Source organism: Odocoileus virginianus, chromosome 5, assembly GCF_023699985.2.
Source record: "Odocoileus virginianus isolate 20LAN1187 ecotype Illinois chromosome 5, Ovbor_1.2, whole genome shotgun sequence".
Lineage (NCBI taxonomy): Eukaryota > Metazoa > Chordata > Mammalia > Artiodactyla > Cervidae > Odocoileus > Odocoileus virginianus.
In genome coordinates this window covers 24,679,841-24,700,726 of record NC_069678.1, presented here as the reverse complement: position 1 = coordinate 24,700,726, position 20,886 = coordinate 24,679,841, and the positions used below count along the sequence as shown (strand labels likewise).

The 20,886-nt window shown below is 39.7% G+C and overlaps 1 protein-coding gene across 3 annotated transcripts in view; it reads right to left on the bottom strand.

Moving 5' to 3' along the window:
- The window catches only part of VAV3 (vav guanine nucleotide exchange factor 3), a 439,383-nt gene that overhangs the window by 18,486 nt on the left and 400,011 nt on the right, over positions 1-20,886 (bottom strand). Inside the window, exons 26-28 of one of the 3 annotated variants that reach the window (XM_070467720.1) lie at positions 5,883-5,966; positions 3,655-3,806; positions 753-2,988 (exon numbers count right to left, since the gene is read on the bottom strand). In XM_070467720.1, coding sequence (XP_070323821.1) covers positions 2,947-2,988; positions 3,655-3,806; positions 5,883-5,966 — 278 coding nt within the window. In that variant the 3' untranslated portion in view covers positions 753-2,946. Of the gene's footprint in view, positions 1-752; positions 2,989-3,654; positions 3,807-5,882; positions 5,967-20,886 lie in introns of those variants that run through there. The other 2 variants (XM_020869586.2, XM_070467721.1) reach the window with 2 other exon arrangements.

Here is a 20,886-nt window from a genome sequence, read left to right as displayed (position 1 = left end):
CAAAGTAGAAAAAGGTCAATCTCTGACACCTGTCTCTCTGGCAGTATCTATTTGAGGCTCTCTTTTAGGAGGCAGGAATAGGAGATGTTTCTGAATTGTGTTCCTCTTCAATCATTTAAACCACTCTTTTGTATCACAGCTGCTCGACTATGCAGTTTTACATCCCTAATCTCCCTTTTGCCCCTGTTGTTTTTATTTAGTTTCTAAGTCACATCTGACTCTCTGGGAAACTGTGGACTGTGGCCCACCAGGCTTCTCTGTCTAATGGGATCTCCCAGGCAAGAATATTGGAGTGGGTTCCCATTTCCACCTCAAGGGAATCTTCCTGATTCAGGGATCGAACCTGTCTCCTGCGTTGGCAGGTAGATTCTTTGCTGCTGAGTCACCAAGGAAACCCTTTTGCCCCTATTAAGTGTGGTGGTACAGTCTCTGGAGTCAGACCACCCAAGTTGGAACTACATCTCTGACACTTGCCAGCTCTGTAAGGTGGGTCAAGCTACAGCCTCTCAAAATGCCTGTTCCTTCATCTGAAAAGTGGAGATACTATGGGGTTATACCTCCTGGGGTTATTGTAAATTAGAGCACATAAAGCATTTAGAACTGTGTGGCACATGGTAAGCATGTCAATGATATATCATCTGCAACTATTGCAGATCACAGTTAGGGCTTCTATTCTTGTGTTTATGATGAGATCTGCACATGTTGAATTATGTATGGAACTGTTCGATGGAAAGACTTCAGCTCTCAATTGATGTAATGCAAGTAATAACTATTTATTATATTGACATATTTACAAAATATTACAAAGTGAAATACCACTCTAATTCACCATATTACACAGGGCTGCATACAGGCAAGACAAAGTATATGGAAAACATTTACTTCTGTCTTTGGTATTAGAAATCTACACAAATCCGCAGCATTTAAAGTTTCCAAGATGAAGTATTAAACATAGACAAAGATGTAAGTGGTGAGGTCATGAAAAGGGACGCTAATATCCTCTGCTGGGAAACCCCCAGGTCCATGAAATGCAGCAAGAGAGGGAGTCTGTTGGCTAAAATAACAACAAAAGAAACAGCACAAGCTACAGTACTTTACACAGGAGTGTTTCAGTTTGTATGAAGCTGCTCTCTCAGTAACATTTGGCAGACAGTAACAGACAAAACATTACCCAGACACAATGTTGCAGGTAAGACTTTACGGGAAAGAATCCACTCCAAGAGACACCTTGAGTGTGTAACTTCACTATACAGAACATCTTATAAAACTCAATTTCATGATCATTTACACATATACAAAAACTTAACTGGTTTTAGCAAGTAACTTTTCTAAAACACAATCACAGTTTACATAATTCTGAGGTAAAGGTCCTGAATCTATCCTATTTGAGAAGTCCTAGCCCACGAGGGTCTCTAAAGGATGAAGTATTCACCGAACATCAAGTTCTGGCCCTCAGTGGGTTGGGGAGAAGGCCAATCACACCCACCTCATTTTAAAGATGATCCAAGATTTCAGAACTAAATGTTCCTAATTTGGCTCTATGAAGTTAACGCTTCTAATGTTTTCTGCAGAGACACTGAGTCTTGTCAGAACATGATTTCTGCTATGGAGAAAATATTTCATCAGGAAAGGGCCAAGTTAGTGTCTTAACTTGATACTCTTGACTGGGCACTCTGTACATCCCAGGAAAAATGTACTTAGACTCCTCATATAAACAGTGAAGACTTGGTCAAATAAATGCACCGCAGACTTATCTTCCCACCAGTTAATACACACCCGGAAATGGACTCAGACGGGAAGAGCCACAGTGAGTGCTGGAAGCCCACAGTGGATAAGATCAGAAAAGTCTAGTGACCCTCCTTCATGTCCCTGAAATGCATAAAGGACCTTAATGTGCTTTCCTTCTCAAATCCTCAATGAGGCTGTTTGTGCTACTGTAAATACTCCAGGAGAATGTGGGAATCAGCAGGTATGTCCCAGGTCGTTTTCATTTGGGCAGGGGAATCAAGGAGGAAAAGGCATACGTTAATAATGTTGCTTCTCTGAAATGACTTAGTATAAATCATAGTCATTGGTCTGTTTATGTAAACAATGGCACCTTAACTCAGGTTACTTGTAACTACCTAAAAAAACATACACAGCCAAGATTATCTCATAAAGTGAAGTACTACATTTTCTAAAATAACCCTATGAAATCATGAAGGTTGTGAAGATTTAACATGAAGATACTCTTTTATCCACTTTTTGGGGTATGTCTTCTTATGAAAAAGTTTGCAAATATAATCAGGACTTCAAATGAATAATTAACTCCCCCCTCCCACATGTCACTTACTAAGCAAAGCTGAGCATTTGCCTCTTAAACTTTCACATGAGGAACATTGGTGGTAGTGGGGAGGTAAAAGTGTTTGCCAGGCAATGAGTCACCTTGCCGGGCAATTTAAGACAAGTAATGCTGGACCTTTTCAATAAGCTGCCCCAGTGGCAGAACTCCCATTTTTCTTCATGCTGGAGAAAGCAAAATTAAACTTCTGCTTCTTTGTACCATCAAAAATTCTGGAGAATGGCACATGAGAAGAAAGTAAATACACATTAAACGCTTACTAATGGCTGGCATTCATGGTGTCTGACTGGACAAAATAAAAAGAAACATGAACCAATATGCTTTCGGGGCTTTCTGGGGGAAGAAAAGCTTTTGGCTTTGCCCTGGTCCCTGACGATGACAGACGGGCAGGCTGTTTCTTGCACAGCTCTAGGCGAGCCATTAATCTGTCAGTACCAGCATCTTTAGAAATCCCAGCATTAAGACTTAGGAGGGGAAAGAGAGGGAAGATGTTGAATAGCCAGAAAGGCAGCTTTTTAAACACTTCAGTGAATTCATAATGCTGTACAGGCTGCTGTTAATCCCTTCTCTGAAATTCCTGGTGCAGTGCAATGCTGGACTGGAATTTATTCATCCTCTTCCACATACGTGGATGGAAACCAGCCCACCTAAAAAGGAAAAGCAACCAACACAGCAATGTGACTCTCTATCCAGCACTTCAAAAGGCTCTACAAACAGAACATTTCATTTTCATAACACCCAGAATTAAGCTGGGGTTTAATGCCCACTGCAGATGAAGAGGATTGGTTTAAACTGCTCCTAAAAGCCCAATAGAGTGAGTGGTAGAAACGGTGGAATAAAATACGCTTCAACAGTGTTCTAATCTGCCAGGACACAAATATGTAAATTAAGAGGTTCTACTACTTAATGCTCTCTCTTCCTGCTATAGAACAAGATATAAAGACAGAGGTCCTATGCCTGCTCTTTCTAATTTAGACCAGTGGCCCTCACAGATCTTTTGTGCTCCACAAAGTTGATGCTCTAGACTTAAAAAGAGGCTTACAGACTCAAAAGAACTGACATGCTCCTAAACCCTTTTCCCAGTAGGAAGCCATCAAATTTGCCTAAGTAAACTTTATTTATGTCAGTATCCTAGTCACACAGTGCATTTTCCTGGAGTCCCTGTTTTCAGTAAGGAGCACCACCCGTGTGGAGCCAGGCCTCTGTGGGGGCGACAGCTGTAAGGTAGTGTAGGGGTTCCCCCCCAGCCAGGGTGCCGGTGGCTGCCCAGCCCCCTTCATGCACATGATGAACACACTGAGAGGGACGCTCACCCTGCCATTTACTTCTCCTCTCCACCAGCCGTTCGCACTCATCTTTGTGTAAATCTTCACCACATCTCCTTTCAGCAGGGACAGTTCTCGCATATCTCTGGCACAGAAGTCATACCGAGCAATGGCGATGCCCAGCACCTTTGGACTTAACACTGTAAAGAAATGATGGGGCGTCAGAATGGATTTGCACTTTACCAACCATAAGAAGCTAATCAGATGGATGTTATAGATGCTATCAAGATGCACAGCCGTGATTTCATTACAGACTAGTGATGATGGCAGAGGGGCTTGAAAGCAGCAGAACTGCTGTTTCAATTCAATCAGCGGTAGTCAGGTTCACAACGTTTAAACACCCATTATTCGGTTTTCATGTTCTTCATAGGAACTTCCAAACAGGGACTAGTTTTTGTAGTTTGACGGGAAAAAAGGTTAATATCTAAGTTACTATCTAAGGTGACAGAATCTCAAATAACTAGCAAAAATTTCCTATTGATGGCATAGTAATCCATTTTTAACTAGACCCTCTATGGTAAAAGCTTCACATTTTTATCTTGTAAGCTTGTCAGCTAAGACTCAAAACAATCAACTTTTTTTGCTCTGAAAGGCTCCTACTAAATTCATGTCGTCACTTCTAGTCAAATGGCATCTCCTCCCTCCAGACAGCCTTTTTTAGTTAAAGCTATTTTAGAGACAGTTACTCTTTTATATATAATTTCACTTGTGAAGAAGCTTAAATCATGTTTCATGGAAAAAAATAATAAACGCCATCCATGTATCTTCTTTGTTTCATACAAATCTTATAGAACTTCCCTGGTGGCTCAGATGGTATAGAAAATCTTTACTGAAATACATAACCAAAAGTAAGATTCAGGGTGTTCGCCTCCTATACTTAGATTTTTTTTTAATGGTAGGAGAGGAGCTAACCTCTTCTTTGCCCTCACCTGCCTCTTCTGAAAGGAAAACTCAGTTCAAGCTGGACATCTGTTCCGTCTCTGGTGTTTCAGAGCACATTTCATATTAACATCTCTACCTGTTGCTCCTTGGGGTTATAAAGTATTTTCAATTATATTTTCAGTGGTTCTGAGAATCACTCATCTGGGAATGGTGGAACTTTATAAACCTTAAACAGTAGAGAAACTGAAGTATAAGAAAGGGAAAAAACCCATGGGAAATGCCATACATCATATTTTTAACAGTTCCCAGTGTCTAGGCAGCTACAATTATGTCTGTCACCCTGGAAAAGTGTGCCCTCTTGGAGACTGGGATCTCTGGCCTATTTTCCAGAGCTTTGCAATGATAGAAATTTTTTAGTCTCCCGGTGTCCATCATAAGATAAACGAATGGCAATGCTGTAGATTTCAGAACTGTAAAGGGAGCAAAAATAGGTCATTTTATTTTACTGTTCGGACACAAACCACTTTAATAGTTTCCTTACTGAAAACCATCCCATTACTGGGGCACTACTCAGAGCCGTGCACATAAAAACACCCCAGTGATGGAAAAACCCATCATCAACTTAACTGTGTGACCTTGTACAGTTCTCTTAACCCCTATGGGCCACATTCTTCTCACCTATAAAATGAAAGTTCTATACTAAATGACTTGTAAGGGTCTTCTAGTACTATATTTTATTATTCCATTGGGGCTTACAGGTTCATTTTTAAAAATCTGTAAGAAAACATACTTTATTCGGTCATCATGTACTCCTTACATGTCGCATAAATAGCCCTTACATTCTCTGGCTAATGACAGAAATTAAGGCCAGAATGCCCTGCACAAGCAGATGAACAGTCATCCTTCAAAGCAATATGAACTAAATTCTGTTCTCATATTTGGAGATAAAGTTGGGATTTTGTTCCTGTTTATTTTCTTAATGGAAAGACATGAACACTGGCTTTTCCCGACTAAAATTTCTGATCCTCAAAAAAACTAGTTTTATAAAGCACTTCATTCTCCCTTTATACTTTTGCCTCTCAACTCTTTCCAACTGATGAAAGAAAAAATGTCTTGCTGAAATACATAACATGAGCACACACATAAAACTAGAGGATTGGAATGTCAAGACAAACGATGACTTGATGACAGAGAAAAGGAAAGTGCATGGTGGGAATATGACTGGAGGGGCTGTTTGTGAGGAGATGTGTCTATATGAGAAGCCATACACAGAAGTCAAAATACTTGCAAACAAAAGCAAGTTGAAAAGACATATAAAAGCAGTAAAGCAGTACCTGACCAGAAAGGAGTGGAAGAAGGGGGGACAAAGCTGTAGTCTGGTGGAGTTACAAAAGAAAACCCACAGAACAGAGAAGGGGCTTAGAGAAGGAAAGAAAAAGAGAGAAGCAAAGAGCATTTAGGTGTTGGCAAAACATGTCTTGACACAGCTATTTCGTTGTCTATAACTTTAAGAAAATTGTCACATCAAAGTTGAAATATCAAGCTTCACTTTCACCCATTTGTCTCCTATCACCATTTCTAGATGAAGAACAGGCCAGATTTTTTACATTTTGGTTGACATTAATGCAATTCAGAGCGATCCATCCCTTTACAGGTGAACACAGCATACACCTCCATGCTGCCATCGTTGAGCCCTTCCACCCAAGGATGGCCTTCTCTTGGTGTGGTGCACAATTCCTACTTTCTCACATCAGTGAAGATGGGGATCATGTAAATTCTTAATGTAATACGCTTCACATTAAAACTGATATAAAGAAGTCAGTATAGGGTGGCATCAATGAAATATGCAGAACCCATTGAAAATTCAAGAAAATCACTCATAAAATTTGTTATGAACCACCCTCACCTTCCAAACAAGCATGTGCATGGTAGCTTATTTCCAAAAATAAAATATCTGGAAAAGAGAGTAAATATATCCCTCAGTTGTAGGAATATACAGAAAATATCTATGCATTTAGATGCTCAAAAACCTCTAACTTTACTTTTAATAATCAAGGCTAAAATTATCAAATGGTTTGAAAGTATCAGATGCCATACTCAGTGCTTTATATTCATTTAATTATCACAAAAACTCCGAGGAAGGTACCCATCATATTTCTTCTTCATATTTGAGAACAACTTAGATTCAAACCTAGGAAATGTGACTCAAGTCAAGGCTCTTCACTGCTGCTACTCTGCATCTATCCCTCTGCTTCAGGTACCACCTTAGACAGTTTTAAAACTCTCCCTGCTGATGCCAAGGTGCCATTGCAATAGAAAACAAAGTGTGATTGTAAACTTTCTCCCAATATTTATTCTCCCCTTGATCCATGTAATAAGTTATTTGGTTGAGCTATGTTTGCCTGGAGATTCTATTACTAAGTTCTTGCTACTGGGATGGGATGTAAGCAAAAGTATCATGAGGCATCTTTCCTGGGAAGGCAGCTGGCACACACCTTCTCCCTTCTCTTGTTCTTTATTCTACCCTGTTGTCTGGAATGCGATAGCTACCATCCTGGTTCTTGAGAAGGCAGACTTCACCTTAAGGATGAACTTGAAAGAATCTGGGTTATTAACATACTCTTGTACCTAAGAATAGCAGTAGCTCATTAAGGGGATGCTTAGATTCCAACCAAACAGACTGCGCAGAGGAACTGAAAGGAGGGGTTCAGTGATTCTTGGGTTCATATATAAATTGATGCATGCATGACACTTTTTTCATAAGGGGCCTCCCATATTTAACCTACCCTGAAGTGTATCCTTGTTGATAATCAAGGTTCTCTTCTAGCCCACTGCATGTTCCAAGTTACACTTTTTTTTTTAATGTAGCAGTATGTGCCCATACAACTAATTTTATAATCTGTGCAATTGACTTTGTATTGCCATGCAGTGTAACTGGTTTGTTTGATTTTCGAGGTCATGTTATATATATATGTTAAAGAGAGGAAAGGATGCCATCTCTAACTGAATGAGGAAAATGGCACCCTAACTACTATTGGCAGAAAATCTGGTGCCAAGACTCCTATCCCACGTTTGGGAGAACTCTTCATTCTACTCATTACTTCTGTGTAATGAGGAGAATTTGCTCCTCAAACTGTTTCCTAAGTGTTCATCCTTGATTCTCTCTATGGGACTATTTATCCATGGAGTAATAAAAAGAAGTGGTATTTCCCCATAATTTCTAATGAAGGTAATTCAAGTCAAGAGTCTGAAAGATAACAAAAGATAAGTTAACTCTAGAAGGAATAAATAAGAAATCAATGAAAACACAACTAAATGGTACTTAAATGGCAAATTTATGTAGATAGCTCCTCCTCCTATTCATTGAACTCATCTTTGCTCACTTAACTGCTCAAAGACTTCCAACAAAAACTGGCACAACACGAAAGAACATGAAATATGTTCATGTCTTGTTGCCCAGGATCCCTGAGAGCCATAATCTATCAGTGATATTCCTACAGCAACTATCACTTTTTTCTGAGATGCTGAACAGCTATTAAATACTGTATGTCTCATGGCATTAACCATACCATAGGCCCGAGGAATCTTCTCAGGTCAGGAGAGAAACTGATTAACCTCTTACATCCCAATATGTAGCTCTCAGCCAAACATTGTAAGTCCTGGTAAGATGCTTTCTAGTTTTCTACACATTGTAGCATGACTTATTGTTGTCACTCTTTCTACATATCAATTTTCACTGCCTTTGGGTCCTAAATTCTTGTAAGCTGGCAAAACGGTATTTGAATGCCTGGCACCTAAGGAGATAAGAGTGTAAAAGAATGTGTCTCCCTAGGAAAGTATGGACTTAAATCTAGATGTAAGCAATGTCAGAATAAAGTATTTGATAAAGATATTTTGTGAAATGGTTTAACCTATAAAACATTTATGCCCATAGAGAGACTATATCCACCTATTGCTACACACACATACAGACAGACGTTTTCTACATCATACTCCTCCAACTGTACTAAGATGCTAATATAAGAATTATTAGTAGGTGCATATCCTGAATGGAATAGAAACAGCTGAGTAACAGTGACACTCAAATGGGAACATTGAGGGATTATAACCTCCCATTCCTTTTACTTCCTGGCCTAAAATTCATTCACCACCTAGTACTATAGGAAGCCTGGTCTAGTACATCACCTTATTCCAGGAAGCTTTTTAAGAGAAAGAACTTTTATTCATATCTGCATCCACTGAGATAATATTAAATCTATGTTGAGTCCTTTTTCATTGAAAGAATCATTTGCAAACTGCATACCTTAGTTTAGGGCCTAACTTGCCTCCTTCCTCAAATACTTTCAACTCCTTATTAGCACAGATGGAGAACATTGCTCAGAGAGACCATCACAGCCAGGTAGGTCTCTCTGGTTAATTTCATATGATACCTAGCATTCAAATAGGCTAATGTTTATGGAACATTAGCAAATATGTGGCTCTTAGTCTAGTGACTTGATAGTTCTCATTAGGAGTTACTAAAGGTATAGTCAAATATTAACTCTTCCAAGTTAAAACTTGAAATACTGACATTTTCTAACAGAAACAGAAGCTATTGGCATAACCATTATAAACTGACTGGAAAATCACTACCGAATATTATTCAGTTCTGAGACTTGGCTGAGAGGACAGAGCCACAGAAGTATGTCAATTAAAAAAAGGCACTGGGAAGACCCAGAGGAATCAGGTGGAGAGGGAGGTGGGAGGGGGGATCGGGATGGGGAATACATGTAACTCCATGGCTGATTCATGTCAATGTATGACAAAACCCACTGAAATGCTGTGAAGTAATTAGCCTCCAACTAATAAAAATAAAGGAAAAAAAATTAAAAAAAAAATAAAAAAGGAACATAATGTTCACAGTAGAATAAAAAGTACTAGTGAACTGGTATCGACACATATATTTCTGTTGTCAAGGTTAACTTAGCATTGCTTTAAAATGTTATGCTCTGCCTTGATTAGGCTATTTATGTTCATGAGCAAATGAAAATCCACTCAATTTTCAATAACATTTGAAATTTGTACACTGCAGAGACCAAGCTCAATCAACACTTGTCCTTAAGGTATTGATATCAAATCAAAGTATTTTTGAACTACCACTTAATTATCCATCATTTGTATAACTGAAGATGAGGTTAAGCATTTGGTAATTATTCTCTGGGGCAGAAATTACCTAATGCTGAGCCTTTAGTTGTAACAACCACAGGTATTCACACTCATTTATGTTAAAAAAAAAAAGTTATCAGTACAAAATATCAGACAATTGTACCAATGGTACCATCATCCATACAGTTGTCCCTGAGTTTGGGCCCAGTAATGGCCTAGAGATTTTCCTGAAGAACTATGTTCCTGTGTGGACCCACTATGAAGGATCCAGGAATTCCTTTTACCAGGATCATCTACAGATGGCCTAGCAACAGAGAACATGTTGAGAATTTAATGAATGTTTAATTTAAATTTGTGATCCTTAACCTAGTTTTATTTTGGAACCTAGTCATGTCTTCTTAGACTTGCAGCAACATTCATAGACACAGTATCAAATATCTGTTCCCCTAATTTCTCTCAAATACACAGGGTTTATTGTGTATTTTATATATTGTCACTGAAGAAATGAATTCAGATTGGTTGAATTATGATGGTGACCCAGCAGGACATTCTGACACATCAGATGTGAGATAGAATAGCAAGAGAATATTCTAAAATGACTGTAAGGTTTTTGGCTTAAGCAACTGGAAGATTGGATTTTTTTTTTTAGCAAAGTACTCAAATGGAGCCTAAATTCTACTCACAGCACTAAGATGAGTGATTTCTGTATCTCAGTATCAACACTCTCTCTTCACTAATTATATAATATTGGTTTTATTTAATTGAATGCTAACATCTGGTAAATGGACAAATCTCCTCTAACCCAAAATTCAAAGATATGACAAGGAATACTTAGACTTATTGTGAATATAAACAGCTACTCGGTATTCAATACTGCACAATCTAAATATATAAAGCCATTAATGAGAAAAACTGAGTATAATAAGGCCTTATTGTTATGGAAAATGAGATCATTTGACATTTCAGGGGACTTCAGATTATTTATAGGCATCTAGTTTACCAAGATGTGAACTTTATTCTAAATGCTTACTCTTAAAGACAGAGCATCAGACTTCAAAAGAGCTTACAAATTAGTGAAGAAAGAGTTGATACTGAGATACAGAAATCACTCATCTTAGATAGTGTTGTGAGTAGAATTTAGGCTCCATGTAAGTACTTCCCTAAAAAAAAAAAAAAATCTCCAATCTTCTGGTTGCTTAAGCCCAAAACCTTACAGTCATCTTAGAATATTCCCTTGCTATTCTATCTCACATCTGATGTGTCAGAATGTCCCTCTGGGTCACCATCATAATACTGGGTTGGCCAAAAAGCTCTTTCAGGTTTTTCCATACGATATTATAGAAAAGCCTGAATGAACATTTTAGCCAACCCAGTATATCACCTGTCTGGCTGCATCTTGGTCCAGGCTGCCGAACTGCCGCATAAGCCCCCTGACTGGCCTTCCTGTTTCTACACTGTTGCTGTGCTCATGTGTTCAGTCTATTCTTGTCGATCCTATGGACTATAGCCAGCCAGGCTCCCTAGAACAATCCTATTACAGCCAGACCATGTTTCCCCTCTGTTTAAATCCTTCCAATGGCTTCCCGTTTCTTCCAGAGTAAAAGCTAAAGTCGTCCACAGCTGCACACAGGCTGATCTGCTCTCTGTCTCCATCTCTGCTGCTCTGTTCACACTGCACACCTCATGAATGTGCCTTCCTTTGCACTGGCTCCTCTGTGCATTTCCTTGAGTTTTTATTCAAGTTACTTTCACAATGAGGCCTACCCCAATGTCCCATAAAAAAGCCATGGACACATACCAGTTGTTGCATGTGGTACACAGAAAAACCTGAGATTATTGCGGAGGGTGGGATGGGGAGTGATATGCAAGCAAAGAAGTAGTTAGAGGGCACACAGTCCCTCAATTCCCACTGTCCTACTGCTGAGGATGAGTATGGAAGCTCTGCCCATGCCATGGTCAAAGTTCAGTAGCCTGCTCTTCAGATGGATCAGGGCATTTATGTGAGTTTATAATAGTAGAAACTCCCTGTTTACTATGGACCAGATATTTGTGACCCCCTCACCATCCCCCAGATTCATATGTTGAAACTTAATGCCTCATGTGATGGCGCTAGGAACTGAGGCTTTGTGGAGGTGCTTAGATCCTGAGAAGAAGCCCACATGAATGTGATTAGTGCTCTTATAAAAGCAATCCCACAGACCTTCCTCATTCCTTTCCACCAACTGAGGACACACGGCACCTCTGTGAACCAGAGAGCAGGTCATTACCAGATACCAAATCTGTCAGCACCATCACCTTGAACTTCCCAACATCCAGAAGCATGAGCCATACATTTCTAGGGTTTATAAGACACTTGGTCTATGGTATTTTGTTACAGCAGCCCAAAGAGACTACAACACTGGTCATCCAAGTGACCTTGTTAGAAACAGGAGCTTGTGAAGCCAGCAGCTGATATTAGCCTATTCTACTATGAAGAAAATTCAAAACTGCTGAACAAGCTCTCTACTAAACAACCAAAAGGAAGAAAAACAAATCTCTAGTTTTGTTCATCATATGACCACCTCAGTTAAAGTCATAAACCACTCGCAGAACGCCTGAGTAGCATTATACTGTTAAATTACTTTTCCAGGACACTCACCAACTTCTAGTATCAGTTCAGTTCAGTCACTCAGTCGTGTCCGACTCTTTGCGACCCCATAGACTGCAGCACACCAGGATTCCCTGTCCATCACCAACTCCTGGAGCTTGCTCAAACTCATGCCCATCAAGTTGGTGATGCCATCCAACCATCTCATCCTCTGTCATCCCCTTCTCCTCCTGCCTTCAACCTTTCCCAGCATCAGGGTCCTTTCCAATGAGTCAGTTCTTCGCATCAGGTGGCGAAAATATTGGAACTTCAGCTTCAATATCAGTCCTTCCAATGAATATTCAGGACTGATTTCTTTTTAGGATTGACTGGTTTGATCTCCTTGTAGTCCAAGGGACTCTCAAGAGTCTTCTCCAACACCACAGTTCAAAAGCATCAATTCTTCAGCGCTCAGCTTTCTTTATAGTCCAACTCTAACATCCATACATGCTGCTGCTGCTACTAAATTGCTTCAATCGTGTCCGACTCTGTGCGACCCTATAGACAGCAGCCCACCAGGCTCCCCCATCCCTGGGATTCTCCAGGCAAGAATACTAGAGTGGGTTGCCATTTCCTTCTCCAATGCATGAAAGTGAAAAGCGAAAGTGAAGTCGCTCAGTCATGTCCGACTCTTTGTGACCCCATGGACTACAGCCTACCAGGCTTCTCCATCCATGAGATTTTCCAGGTAAGAGTACTGGAGTGAGTTGCCATTGCCTTCTCCGCATCCATACACGAGTACTGGAAAAACCATAGCTTTGACTATACAGACACTTTGTCGGCAAAGTGATGTTTCTGGTTTTTAATATGCTGTCTAGGTTCATCACAGCTTTGCTTCCAAGAAGCAAGCATCTTTTAATTTCATGGCTGCAGTCTCCATCTGCAGTGATTTTGGAGCCCATGAAAATCAAGTCTATAACCATTACCATTGCTTCCCCATATATTTGCCAGAAGTGATGAGACTGTATGCCATGATCTTTGTTTTTTGAAAGTTGAGTTTTAAGCCAACTTTTTCTCTCTCCTTTTTCATTTTCAAGAGGCTCTTTTGTTCCCCTTTGCTTTCTGCCATAAGCATAGTGTCATGTGCATACCAAAGGTTATTGACATTTCTCCTGGCAGTCCTGATTCCAGCTTGCAGTTCATCCAGCACAGCATGATGTACTCTGCATGTAAGTTAGATAAGCAGGGTGACAATATACAGCCTTGACATACTCCTTTCCCAATTTGGAACCAGTCTGTTGTTCCATGTCCTGTTCTAACTGTTGCTTCTTGACCTGCATACAGATTTCTCAAGAGGCAGGTCAGGTGGTCTGGTATTCCCATCTTTTTCACAATTTTCCACAGTTTATGGTGATCCACACAGTCAAGGGCTTTGGTGTAGTCAATAAAGCAGAAGTAGATGTTTTTCTGGAATTCTCTGGCTTTTTCTATGATCCAGTGGATGTTGGCAATTTGATCTCTGGTTCCTCTGCCTTTTCTAAATCCAGCTTGAAGTTCTTGGTTCACACACTGTTGAAGTTTATATTGGAGAATGTGGGGCATTACTTTGCTAGCGTGTGAGATGAGTGCAATTGTGTGGTAGTTTGAGCATTCTTTGGCATTGCCTTTCTTTGGGATTGGAATGAAAACTGACCTTTTCCAGTCCTGTGGCCACTGCTGAGTTTTCCAAATTTGCTGACATATTGAGTGCAGCACTTTCACAGCATCATCATTTAGGATTTGAAATAGCTCATCTGGAATTCCATCACCTCCACTAGCTTTGTTCGTAGTGATGCTTCCTAAGGCCCACTTGACTTTGCATTCCAGGATGTCTGGCCCTAGGTGAGTGATCACACCATCATGGTTATCTGGGTCATGAAGATCTTTTTTGTATAGTTCTTCTGTGTATTCTTGCCACCTCTTCCTAATATCTTCTGCTTCTGTTAGGTCCCTACCATTTCTGTCCTTTATTGTGCCCATCTTTGCATGAAATGTTCCCTTGGTGTCTAATTTTCTTGAAGAGATCTCTAGTCTTTCCCATTCTATTGTTTTCCTCTATTTCTTTGCATTGATCACTTAGGAAGGCTTTCTTATCTGTCCTTGCTATTCTTTGAAACTCTGCATTGAGATGGGTATATCTTCCCTGTTCTCCTTTGCCTTTTGCTTCTCTTCTTTTCACAGCTATTTGTAAGGCCTCTTCAGACAGCCATTTTGCCTTTTTGGCCTTTCTTCTAGTACACTGTATAATTTATTTTTATCTATTATCCACTGTCCCCACTACCATGTGAGTTCCAGAAGGGCACAGACTTTTTTTTTTCACTGCTGTGTATCCCCAGTAATTTGAACAATGCTTATCCTGCAGCAGGCCCTCAATAAATACTGTTTTTTTTTTTTTCAAACTTATTTTTAATTGGAGGATAATTGCTTAAAACGCTGTGCTGGTTTCTGCCATGCAACAACATCAATCAGCCGTAAGTATACAGATGTCCCCTCTCTCGTACGTCTTCCGCCCAGCCCACCCCCACGTCCCACCCCTCTGGTGTTACCACCGCCCCTGGCGTCACAGAGCACCAGGCTGAGTCCCCTTGCTCTGCAGCGGCTTTCCACCGGCTATCTATTTTACATATGATAGTGCATATATGTCAGGGCTATTCTCTCAAATTTGTCCCACCCTCTTCTTCCCATGCTATATCCACAAGTCTGTCCTCTACGTCTGTGTCTATTCCTGTCCTGCAAATAGGTTCATCAGTACCATTTTTCTAGATTCCATATATATATGTTAAGATCTGTCGAATGAATGAATGTGGGGACCTGTGGGGATTATTGGTGAGACTGTAATAACTAAAGAAGAGGTGAGGAAATAAAGTTCTTAGAGAACTTCCCTATAGGGAAGAATGATGAAGAAAAAGAGGGAAAATTAACTGGGGAAGATGGAGCTTTGGATAGAAAGACAGAGCTCTGAATAGGAAAAGATTTGAATGAGCAAGTTAGCCAATCCTGAAATGCTTGTGCTCAACTCTTAAAAATTTGAGTGTGTTCATAGCAGGGTGGCCAAGATGGTGACAGATTTGGCAACCACATATATGACAAGGGATTGATAAATCTGAGTAGTCTATTGAAAAAGAAATACAGCAAGGAAGGGAACAAAACACATCATATGAAAGGTTTCCATGGTAGAGTGTGTATATAGTATATTTAACTTTGAGTAGCTTTGAAGAGGCAGGCTTCCCACGTGGCACTAGTGGTAAAGAATACGTGTACTAATTCAGGAGACACAAGTTCGATCTCTGGGTCAGGAAGGAGGGCTCTGGAGGAGAGCATGACAACCCACTCCAGTATTCTTGCCTGGAGAATTCCATGGACAGAGGAGCCTGGAGGGCTAAAGTTCATACGGTTTCAAGAGTCGAAGAGATAACTAATGATGGTAAATAGATACAATAAGTCAAGTTTCTAGAACAAAATAAGCATTTTAAAAATTTTGTACAAAAAATAATTAGGTGCTTTGTGTAGTTGTGGACATAAAGTCACCTGAGTATAAGTGAAACCTGAAGATGACCTCTCAGAAATGTCACAAAAGATATTTGCTTTAAAAAGCCTCTACCAGGGTTGACGTGAAGTCTGAGAAGCCTCAATCCTGGAATCCCCCTGCATTCCTGTTTGTTGTTCAGCTGTTAAGCTAGCATGTAACACCCAAGGGGTATGTGTGGTAGAGTGTCTGGTGCAAGTGGATTCTTAAAATACTGATTTCTTAAAGCTGTGAATAAAACGAAACCTTAGCCAAGTTTGTATTCAACTTCTCATGCCATTAGTAAAGGTGAGAGTTGCAGAGTTAACACCTGGTCCCTTATGCAGATCTGTAATTCAGCAGGGAAAGAAAGCTGGACACTGGTGGTATATATGAGGCAAAAAAGAGCTCTCAGCATTGTTCCTCAAAGCTAGGAGCCTAATCCAAATTTTAGCGAGGGGGAAAAGAAATAGAAAAGAATTCTTCTCAGTTTACGTTTGCTTTAGAGGAGAGAGAGACTAGAAAAACCAAAGCCTTGGGTCAGGCTGCCACATGAGGATACCACAGTCAGTTATGGAGCATTACACATACTGAGAGCAGTTTTAACTTTAGAAAATAAGGTTTATAGAAAGAACAGTATACAAAATGAGACATGTTAAAACATATAGACTGCTTTTTGAGCTGTGAAACATGAAAAAAGATAGCACTGAGTGAGGTTACTTGTATCTGTAGAATTTCAGTCTGTAAGCTATAGATTTCTGAAGTGGCCCTGGGTCCTGGCTACTAATTGTTAAAGCTATCAGTTCAGGATAAAAATGCCTTACAGTAGCTAGTAAAGCTCCTGATATAAGTAAATAAAAAAGGGAAGCCCAATATGACCTAATAATGAAGATGTGCTGCTCTAGTTGATCAGTTGCCCCAAGAACAGTAAATTCTGTGGACATGATAGACATCCTAAGGAAAAGAATATAAAAAATATCAGCAATATGTTAGAACCACCTTAGCCCAGGAAAAAAGTGTGTATTTTGCACTTCCCATGTGCCAGACATGGTTCTAAGTACATCACATATTTAACTCTCTTAAAGCACATAATGCAAACATTACATTTGTTGAGACACTATGAGACAGAGTTGCAGGATGAGCTAAACTACGGAAATTTGTCACTTTGCTGTATCATATAAGCAGCACTTCTGGTACATTTATTTAACCAATGAAACCTTCCCTGGATGCTTCTCATGGGGCTGGCAGTTCATGAAACACTGGGTTGGAGACATTAATATATGTGAAAGGTGTTTGAATAACAGTATTGTTAAAAATTGAATTATTAAATATCAGAATTACTAAGTTCTTATTCTGTATCAAGAATATTTTATAATATTCCAGACAATCACTCATGTAGGTTATTGGGGAAACTTTCATTGGCTAGAAGTACCCTCTCTCAGGAAGACCATGCATTTCATTGTAGGAAAGTTACAAGCCACTGAATATACTTTGCTGTGTTAAGGTAATGTTTCCCTTCTAATTCCCTATCCATTGACTACCTGTCTACCCTAACAATGCGCAGTCTTCTGATAACTCCAACAAAAAAAGAAAAGGATGGAAAAATTTGGAGAAAAATTTAAAATTAGTACTGTGAGATTATAGTGAGTTGAAGGGTGCCTCACCCCCACCCATCCCTCATCCCTCCACTGCCCTCAATCCCTGCAAAAGTTATGTCCAACTAAAATCTGTGAATGTGATCTTATTCGGAAAATAGGTTTTTGCAGATATAAGTTAAGGATCTCAAGATGAAATCATCGTGTGTTAGGATGAGCTGTAAATGAAATAAGTTTCTATATAAGAGAAGAGAAAGGGAGATGACACACAGAGGAAAAAGTGATGTGAAGACAAGGCAGAGATTGGGAGTGATGTCTATAAGCCGAGGGACACCAAGGACTGCCAGCAGCCATCCAGAAACTGGAAGGGAGGCATGCAGTGAATTTCCCTCAGAGACTCCAGCAGGAACCAACCCTGCCAACATTTTGATTTCAGACTTGTGGCCTCCAAAACAATAAGAGTAAATTTCTGTTGATATTAATCCCCTCAATTTATGATAATTTTTATGGCAGTTCAGGAAGCTATTTTATGAGATTAAAACAAATATTTAAATTACCAGCATAAAATTAGATTAAATCAAAGTCATATCCCAAATGACCAAGGAAAAAGAAGACGAAAGACTGAGGATAAAAGTAGGAGATCAGAATATGAGTGGATAAATATGGGTATGTTGAACTACAAGGGCAAGAAGTTAAAAACTCAGTGAATGTTTGACGAGTTTGTATAAAGGAGATAAATATTATCCACTATTAACACTGTGACAAAACTAATAAGTAGGCTAAGATATTATCAGGATATTTAAAGAATTTTAGGAATAAGCAAGTTATGTTACAGTGAGTTAAATAAATATGAATGATACAAATTCTCCAAGTTTCTAAAACACTGGCTAAGATGCAGTTTAAGTACCTTCAGATGGCTAATAGAATCACAGAGGTACCTGCGTGAAAGGAGAGCAACTGCACTAGGAAGAAACAGGCTTGGCTCTGGCTTTTACTTTCTCCTGCAAGGTCACCTGGACAGTCCCAAAGACCCAGGAAGCCTTTGTCAATTTTTGAAGAATTGCTGTAAGATTTGTCATAGCTTCAAAACGATCAAGCTGTTCTATATCTGTTTTCAAACCCACTCATCTTTCCCTGTTTTTTCAAATAACATAGTGCTTTAATACCTTCTATGTTTCCCAAAGACCTTAGGCTGTTACTTCACTCATTTAGCCCTTCCTAAACAGGTGTTTTATGAGAGGTGCTGTGCAAAGTACAATTTGAAAATAAGAAGCAAAGGAGCCTGGTTTCCAAGGCTTTGGGGAGCAATACATTTGAAGAAATTGCTAAACCTATATAAAAACAATACTATTAATATATATTCTTTGGAAACTGTGAAATGAAGGATGAATGATTCATAAAACTCTTATCTTCACCCCCAACCACTCTTCTTAGTATCAGCTGCCTACTGAACCATTGAGTATGCACAGATACTAAAAATCTGTGCAAAACTGAATATATTACCTTCTCCTTTGTATGTGTTATATCCCGTTTGTTTCTTGATCAGGCCATTGTTTCACCATTTGGGTCATCTAAGGCAGATACTTGTATATCACACATGTACTATTTCTACCTCAATTCCTGTATCCAGTCAATTCAGTCTCCAGATTATATCTAAATCAGCCCATCGTCTTGCTCTACTGTCTTTATTCAACTTGTGTCCAAACCTCCATCATCTCTCCCCTGGACATCCGTGGAATTTTCCTCACTCCTTTCTTGTGTCCATGCCTCTCTCCAAGCCATTCTCACAGAGTAGGCAGTGATCTTTCAAAACAATGTAAATCAGTTCATATCATTTTCTGCTTATAATGCTCCATTACATTTCTATTGTACATATTAGAATCCACTCACTATGTTCTAAACATTTGGCCCCCTTCTAATTCTTTAAATGTGTCAAGTTATTTCCTGTTAATGTCCTTCACACAAACTTCTTCACTCTGGTGTTTCCCTACCTTTCACTAACCCACACCCTGCCAATTGTCTGTAGATCTTGTAAATTTCACCTAGATGCCACTTCTTCAAAATGTCCTCCCCTGACCTTCCAGGTTAAACAGGTCTTTTGCCATACCCTTTCACCTGTGCACAAGACTTAGGAGAATTTGGTGGCTCAGATGGTGAAGGATCTGCCTGCAATGCAGGGAGACTGGGGTTTGATCCCTTGGTAGGGAAGATCCCTTGGAGAAGAGAATGGCAACCCACTCCAGTATTCTCGCCTGGAGAATCTCATGGGCAGAGGAGCCTGGCGGGCTAGGTAATGGCATCTCAGAGAGTGAGACACAACTGAGCCACTAACACACACACACGAAGTCATTTGTTTCGTTTGTTCAGTGGCACTAGTGGTAAAGAATCCATCTGCCAATACAGGAGACTTAAAGAGACACAGGTTCCATCCCGGGGTCAGGAAGATCCCCTGGAGGGAGGGCATGGCAGCCCACTCCAGTATTCTTGCCTGGAGAGTCCCAAGGACAGAGGAGCCGGGCGGGGCTATAGTCCATGGTGTTGCAGAGAGTCAGACATGACTGAAGCGACTTAGCAGCAGCACTGTCCATCTTATTCACTGTTATATTTAGCATCCAGAACAGAACTTGGCACATAGTGTTGAATATTTGTTGACTAAAAGAACAAATGAATGAATAAGTAAATACAATATGGTCACAGGTAAAGAAGAGATGGTTTCAAGTACAATGTACTCAGTACTCTACACATCCTAAAATCAGTGCACCAAACTCCCCCTGCTCCTGGAGCAGGCAGAAGAGGAGAATGCTGACATTTTCCTCCAATTCTGTTAGTTCTCTTCAGCTAAAGGCACCATCTCTAAATTTTATTACTTCTGAAATAACTCAGACGTAAAAATGGCAAGAATGGTATAAAGAATTCTAATATTTTTTTCACTCAAACTCCTCAGATGTTAATATTTTACATTTGTTTTATCAAGCTCTTTAGTTTTCCTGAACTATTTTATAATATGTTCCAGACATAATGCCTTTTATCTCTAAATATTTCACTGTTGTTTAATTGCTAAGTCCTGTCCGACTCTTTTAGCAAGGCTCATCTGTCCATGGGATTTCCCAGGCAAGAATACTGGAGTTGGTTGCCATTTCCTTCTCCAGGGGCTCTTCCGAACTCAGGGACTGAATCCACGTCTCTTGAGTCTCCTGCATCGGCAGGCGAATTCTCTACCTGCTGAGTCACTGGGGAAGACCATTTCGGCATGTCCTTTCTAAAATCAAAGGCATTTTCTTCTCTTACACATGAACAGTACACTTATCAAAAACACAAAATTACTAATCTAGAACCATTCAAAATGTGTTAATTGTCCCATGTGTGTCCCTTATAGTAAAAAAGAAAAAAAAGGAAAATAATTCCAGGTAGAAGATTCAACCTGTTGTGTCTAGCTGTCATGTTTCGTTAGTCTCCTTCAATCTAAAACAATTGTGCACTCTTTCTCT